The sequence below is a fragment of the Apium graveolens genome, chromosome 11 (genome assembly GCF_009905375.1).
Source record: "Apium graveolens cultivar Ventura chromosome 11, ASM990537v1, whole genome shotgun sequence".
Taxonomy (NCBI): Eukaryota; Viridiplantae; Streptophyta; class Magnoliopsida; order Apiales; family Apiaceae; genus Apium; species Apium graveolens.
This window is the reverse complement of record NC_133657.1, coordinates 1,728,159-1,735,708: the sequence shown is the minus strand read 5'-3', so window position 1 is coordinate 1,735,708 and position 7,550 is coordinate 1,728,159. Positions and strand designations below refer to the sequence as shown.

At 35.7% G+C, this 7,550-nt stretch overlaps 1 protein-coding gene across 1 annotated transcript; it reads right to left on the bottom strand.

The window, feature by feature from the left end:
- Window positions 1-2,795: 2,795 nt before the first annotated feature.
- On the bottom strand, window positions 2,796-7,550 carry LOC141697564 (uncharacterized). Its single transcript, XM_074502000.1, has 14 exons — window positions 7,472-7,550; window positions 7,296-7,382; window positions 7,052-7,108; window positions 6,861-6,989; window positions 6,714-6,770; window positions 6,568-6,624; window positions 5,612-6,256; window positions 5,257-5,366; window positions 4,850-4,999; window positions 4,274-4,525; window positions 3,967-4,071; window positions 3,636-3,849; window positions 3,306-3,536; window positions 2,796-3,205 (listed from the first exon to the last, which is right to left on the bottom strand). The coding sequence occupies exons 1-14, from the start codon at window positions 7,548-7,550 to the stop codon at window positions 2,796-2,798; spliced, it is 2,583 nt and encodes an 860-aa protein (XP_074358101.1).

The following is a 7,550-nucleotide window of genomic DNA, read 5'->3' as shown; positions in this document are numbered from 1 at the left end:
TTTCCTAGCTCTGTCAAAGTCAATACTGGTAATTCTGTAGATTCCTCCTCCTCATCTAAGTCCATTATATAGAACTCTGGCTTCATATGTCTTAGAGGTTTTCAATGAAGTAATAAGTTAAGTTAAATATTTTTGTTAGTAGTGGTTGACAGTAATGACAAAAGAGAAATACCTTAATTTCATAAAATTGACCACAGAGTGATTGACATTTAAGTATACTCTTGTTGCTGGGAAGTTAGTTACGTATACTACATCTACATAAAAAGAAATATGTAAAGTAAGTGTTTATAACTGATTCCAGTTTAATAGTTGAGTTTTAGTGACATAACTTTTCCATTCGCTGACTCTTCCACATGCTATAATAATGATAACATGTCTTTCTTGGATCTTCTCATATTCTTGTTGAAAAGAGTCACCAAACTGGTTGAAGAAAGTAACATTGATAGTGGTCCTACATTTTATTCATGTAAGTGTGTTTACTGAAAAATAAGCAGACATTAAATCAAATAACAACTGATCAATGCAATTGGCAACCACAGTATACCTGCCATCAGTTATTGTAAATGCCACATGTGACTTATCTTCACCATCTTTGTTATAAGTAGCTCTCGGATGTACGTCCTCTATGACACCAACCACGTCCGATTTCATGTAAATTTCATTCATTTAATGTCACATAATTAAATTTAATTGAAATAATGTATTACATAAGATTAGTTATGCACCTGTTAAAAATCAGTTGTCATTTTTTTGGGACTCACACTGAGCAAGATTATAGAAATCAAAACTGTAAGGTGGAATATCTTGGTGTAGTAAATCATCTTTCTCCATTTTGGTTTCATTTGTGAAGTAGATATGCCCGTTGTTACGTATTGGTCGGCTTGTCTCATCACCATTGTTCGTTTTGACCTTGAATAGTTGTACAATATAAATTTGACCTTCTTCCATTATTTGTTCGAATTTGGGTACTATTGTAGCCGCCAGAAAGGCATGTATCCTAGAGCCCTACAATTGAGTGCAAAGTTTACATTCTTGACGACGTGTGTAATAGAAGTGCACGGAATATAAAATTTGGTCCATAAATGGTACATATATACTTACATAGTCATCACAGAAAATGATATTAAAACCTTTAAGCTCTCGGGTTTGTCTGTTGATTCCCTTCCAAATTGTTTGGGCTCTTACCCTGACGCTCCAATCCTCTTTTGATTCACTAGGACGTGCAAACTGTCAAATTTGTTGAAAGCCATTTGCAATCACTATACACCTAAAACCAATTAGAAAATATGTAACTATAAATGAGATATTGTTGAATCTATATTTATGTGCAATTTTGTTGAATAGAAATTAGTAATCTGTGTTTGCACATCATACCTTACAATGAATCTGAGATTAGTACTTTGCTTACTTGTTTAAGCTAACCAAAAATGTAAAGTAGATCTAAGGAAGATGGCACAATTACTAACAATTGAGTTTCAATTATTGTACTTGTGTTAAATATTTTATGATTACTTTATACTTTTGCACAATATAATAAACTTTGGTTTTCTTATAACCATTTTTTGTTTTATCGGTATATTTGGGTTGTGCGCATTTATTTGATGTTTAGTCTGATGAATATATTGTGAGAGTTGTAATTTATCAATTATTAATCTGAGATTTGGGAGATTGAATACGGAATGTTCAATTTAATCTCCAATATATGATTAACTGTCAACAGAAAGAAAAAGGATCAATGTCGAATTTAAGCAATATAATAATGATGTTTGTTGGTATTCAATACATAATGTACTTCATTAACAAAAAAATTGATAAATATTGTCAGTAACTGTGACCTTAATATTGAAGACCGTTACTGATATATTTTGAATGCAGAATGTAAGGTTGTTTACAGGAATCTATATTACTGGTAAATTATAGAAGATCTCTTTATATACCACATTCTGAGTTATGTAGATATTGTTACCATCTTCGTCATCGATAAATAGCTTCAGACCCTGCGGTGAAGTGACGCGGCTTACAGCAACATACAATTGGCCATGAGTGAACACTCCGTTAGGTAGATATAATGCAACTTGTTCTAGAGATTGACCTTGAGCTTTGTTGATTGTCATTGCATAACATACTTGGAGAGGCATTTTCTTCCTACAAAGTTTGAAAGGCAACCTTGTCTCTGTTGGAGCCAATTCCATTCGTGGGATAAAGTGTTTAGTTCCTTTTACTGTCCACCTATAACTTCACACTCCATACAATTTTATAGACACCTTGTAACCATCAACCTAATACCGTTACATAGTCCTAGAGTCTGATTCAGGTTTCGCGTCAACATCACAACCACTCCAACCTTAAGCTTTAATTCATGTAGAGGTAATCCAGGAATGTTAATGGAGTTGAGGTTTTCAGGTGGAAAAGATTGTAACTGATCATCTTTAGATCCCGGATAATCTTCCGTTGTGTCAATGGAGAAGTAAGAAGGCATCTCGCCTGAAATCTTTTCCACAATAACACTACTAACTTTTCCAACTGTTATACTTATTGGTGTTAATATTGCTCTTTCACTCAAATACTCTACATCTCTATAATTCTCCATGAAATTAGGGAATGCACTATCAATCATTTCATCAACGGAGTTGGTTGACTTAAGATGGCAGAATTGTTTAGGTATGGCAATGCCATCTTCAACATAATCACGTTAACGTGAGCCGCAGGCCAACCTTTCCATCCCCAATTTGTAGAACCCATTCTGCAAAATATGACAAAGCTTTTACTTCCTCGACATTTTTTCCTTTGTTTTATCATATGTTGTGCAATAACTTGAAAATCGTAGCAATTTTCCAGATCCTGGATCTTGTAATTGACGCAGAAACTACTTCACCCCTTGATGGTCTAGGAATTATTGGGAGAATTTGATGAAAGTCACCACCTAGCACAACTGTAATACCTCCAAAGGGCATATGAAATCGCTTCGGATCTACTGCCTTGAGGACATCTCTCAAGGAACGATCAAGACACTCAAATGCGTATCGATGTTGCATGTGAGCCTCATCCCAAATTATTAGATTTGTGCGCTTGATCAATTCTACTATGTCTGACGTATGAGATATGGAACACATGGAATGTTCATCAATAACAATTGGAATCTTGAACCTTGAATGTGCAGTACGTCCTCCTGGCATTAAAGTTGCAGCAATGCCCGACGAAGTAACTAGCAGGATAAATTTTACGCTCTGATCTTAACTTAGATAGTAATGTCCTCCAGAGGTATATTTTGCCACATCCACCACTCCCATACACAAAGAATACACCTCCTTCATTTTTCTCCACCGATTTCATGACAGAAGAGTACACTTGCAACTGCTCTTTGTTGTACTTCTTGTAAAGATTTTGGAATTCTTTCTCCATTTCATTTATGTCGTAATTTGTTTCCTCAATAATCAAATTATTGACATTGCAGTCCAAATAAGTGTTGGGAGGTTGAGGCATCTGACTGTAGTCTTTCAGTGATTTCCCAATGCTCTTCAATAATGTGTGAATCTCTGAATATTTTTCAAACAGAAATGAATATGAGAAATGTGTGTGGAGCAAGTTATGTTTTAAATATTTTAGGTGATAAGTGGATACATATATAGAATTACCTGCAAGAGCATAGTACTGTTGTTGTTTGTCATTTAGCATCATATGTGGATTCCTAGTGAGTTGCTGCTGCTTCAGCAAAATGTCATCAATCACAGCGGTCCAATGTCGGTTCCATATGTCATTTAGGTCTGACACTTTATAGTTGACCATTATGTGGACAAATAACTGTCTAATTTGATGAGGGAATCCACTTTCAGAGAACTGAGATAAAACCTGATGCCATTCATTGTCGTCATCAAGTAGACCGTACTATTTACATGCTTCTTGATAGGTATTAAATATAGTCCCATTGACAGTCCGTAATGACTCAAATGATGTAGGTCCGCGTACCTTGGTTAATAGAAGTCTTAGAAACCACAATTCCCCGGCACTGTGATGTGTGTACGAAAGCCTGCCAATTTTTTTTGCCACGCTTGCGTGGATTCCATATTCGGTCTACATCATTCCAAATATAAAATTGTGGGATTTCGTCATACAAATATTGATTTGCATGGTCATCAGTGGCATCAAGGATAAAGAAAGCTTCTAACTATGTGTACTTCTCCTTCTCTCTTGCTGCCATTTTTGGTAGTGATTCATTTGAGCGAAAGGTACAATATTTATTCCCATCCAAATGGAAAGAAAGTCGTTGAACTACCAAAGATCTATAATGTATATTGAATCCGAAAATGCGGTAGGCGACTTCACATCCACAGATGTACCTCCAATCAAAAAAAGATTGAATCTCATCTTCAGCTTCATTCAGTCCCTCTCCGCTGCTGGATTGTCTTTTCTTTCCCATAATTTCAACAGTAGCCCTGTCATGCCCTTTTAGGCAGTACTTGAAGAGATATTTAAGACTCCGGGCATGTGCATAAATCTCAACATTCATATGACACTGATACTTCACCTGTAAATCGCGGTTGTACGGTACCACCTACTGATTATCAAGACCAGATTTCCCTTTTGTAACAGTGATATGTGTTTGACATCTTCTATATATAGGAAAACCTGATTGGTCAAATGTTGTTGAGTTGCAATACCTGCATCATGTAAGGTTGATTTCAATCATTTAACCAACCTAATATTGTACGTGTAACAGATATGTACAGCAATTAAGTATAAACGTCAATCTTAGTTATATTACAACTTACTTTTTGGGGAAATGTCTCGTACATTTATATTGCTTCATGCATGGAGATTTAGGGAATACTTTACCACATGGTCCATGTACCATGAAAGCATTTACAACGGCGTAACCAACCGGTTCAATTTGAGGGTCTGGAATTTCTGCTGAAATATACTTGTCAACATTTGCCTGCAAATTAGCCTTTGAAGCCGCATCCAACCAAATGAGCATGTGAACATGCGGGAGACCCCGTTTCTGAAATTCCAATACGTACATAAATGTTACATCATACCAATACATCTGTCAGTTTTTGCAGAATACAATAAATAATAAAACTTAACAAATTGAAAGTGCATGAAATGTTGATCAATACCACCAAGGCAAGTTCTGAAATATTTTTTCCTCTTAATATCATCAACCAGTTGGTCCAGTTTCAGTTTAAACACACGTGCCATCACATCGGGGGAATTATGTGTCAAGCAATGGGGTAGTAGTTTCATCATTTGGAGTACTTCATCCCATAAAGGGTTTGTAGTCATTGTAAGAAAAATGTCAGGATGCCCAATATGGCGACATACAGCTAGCGCATCTTGAAAGTTTTGCTGCATATATCTTCGTGAACCTACAAATCCATCAGTTAAAATAAAACCTTTACCCATGTTTGTGGTCTCAGAGGTTCCCTCATTCAAACTCCGTTGAATGTTAGTATAGAGCTCAGAACGTAATGTGGTATGGTTGGTACGAAACCCACCCAAACATGGAGTAATTATTGTGAAATAGAGTGATTATTGACATAAGCATGTAAGTAATTTTGCACCTATTTTAATTCAATTAACATTGAAATACTTCATTAAAAGAAGAAATTACATTCATTACTGCGCGCTTGAAATTTGTACGAATAATACTCTTTCTGTGTAATGAATTCTATTTTCTTTTGAGATTTTTCATCAACCTTTCCAAAGGGAATTTTCTTATGAAAACCATCTGAACCATGAGGAAAAAGTAGAGGATACTGTAACGCCATGAGTTTTGGATGTATGTCACTGATTCTTTCCAAACCTTTCACATGAGAATCTTTTACAATGTCACGAGAACCATCACTGTCATCTATATCCCCCACCATTACACCGACTACCTCATCAGATGGACCAACATGATTCTCACGACTACTTTCGGATCTACAAACCTTTAGTCTGATTACTGAATCTTGAACACCATCTTTTTCAAATCGGTCCCATGCTGTGCAAAATTCTTTCACTAACTCGTTTGTTTCATCTAACATGGCTGATAAACCAGCTACAATCTTAGCATCAACTACAGAGCCACCATCAACATTAACCCATTTCAGTCGATTACTAATTTCATTTTCTGTATCGTAAATATATAATTGACAGAATTTGGGGTCGTCGTCTTTCTCTGGTATTAAGTAACCAAACAAATGGTGGTTCTGTCCGTTGAGTCGATAAATGTATGGTGCCCCGCCGTTATTAATTGAGTTATCAACTTTACCACCTGTTGACGTGAAAGCAAAAATACTATTGAATAAACGCATACCATCTTAAAATCTCTGAGCTTTGGCATTATCATTATGCATCTGCCAAATGAATGAAGGTGTTGGCTTCTCTCGTGGAAGTTTAATTTGACCTTTCGCACAACATAGGGAGAATACAGGGGTTCCACAACTGACACTCTTATTCACACATTCTTCTTTCCACATCCAAGCTTCACACTTGCTACACTTTATATTGGGAGGGTCGAGTGTAACATACTCCTTTATGGCAAATGGTATTCATAATCCAATTTGGTCATGGCAGAGAAATTACCTTCTACACACACTTTCATGTCTTCGTAAGATGGAAAATTGACATTTTCCAGAATGTCTGAAAAAAAATGGAAGTGTCTACATACTTGTTATATTAATTTCTTAATAAAGAGAAAGGGTAATTTTTCAATGACTTTGGTTCTTTACCTTCCACTGATTCCCCATCGGACTGATCACTATGCATTCTCGCAACGTACGAATAGTCTGTGAGGAATATTATAGATATTTTAAACACTATGTGAACTATTATAGAGGGGAAACTATAATAATTTTGAATTTTTTAAATTCAATTACCATTGTCATTATTCAGATCATAGGTATTCTCTGGAAGTTCCATCTCATTGAAATCAATTTTCCATGAGGGGCATTTAAGATCGTCGCCACTTTCAAAATTCCTGTCAAATATGAACTGCTCCAAATCATCTGCGTCACAAATAGTACAACATTCAGTGGAACCTAATTATTTAGTATGTCAGAACGTTTACCATGGTCAGAAAATGATTCACTAACAACACTGTCCATTTCTGATTCTTCTTCCAAATCTGCAACATTTATTACGTGACTTTTATTACTACTGTATTCAGGATTTGTATATGCAACTATTTCATGTCTTACAATTTATTTAATTACATACGATGTACCTCAACCAATATCATTCAAACAAATTATAACTACATCTGTGGTTGCTATATGTAATTTCATGAGTATAAAAGGAACGTATGGAATTACCATCTGGATTCATTTGTACATCAACATGTCTCTTCCCTTTGTCAGCCACTGTACTTTCACTGATTCCTATTTCAGCAGTGCCATTTCCTATAGTCCGCTCAACAACTCATGTTAGGTTTCTCATATCCAATTTTAAAATCAAAGATATAAGAGGCGATGTTGGTTGGAAAACTTACTGCTGCTGTTCAAAAAATTTATTGGGGAATAAGGCACTGCTATACTGTTGCGCTTCCTCGACATTTTTTTGGCAGACAT

Coding starts and splice junctions, on each gene's coding strand:
- LOC141697564 (XM_074502000.1), bottom strand. CDS start 7,550: ATGTCTGCCAAAAAAATGTCGAGGAAGCGCAACAGTATAGCAGTGCCT. Junction 6,771..6,860: donor TGATCTGAATAATGACAATG/GTAATTGAATTT, acceptor TATTCCTCACAG/ACTATTCGTACGTTGCGAGA. Junction 3,850..3,966: donor TAAGACTTCTATTAACCAAG/GTACGCGGACCT, acceptor GAATGGCATCAG/GTTTTATCTCAGTTCTCTGA.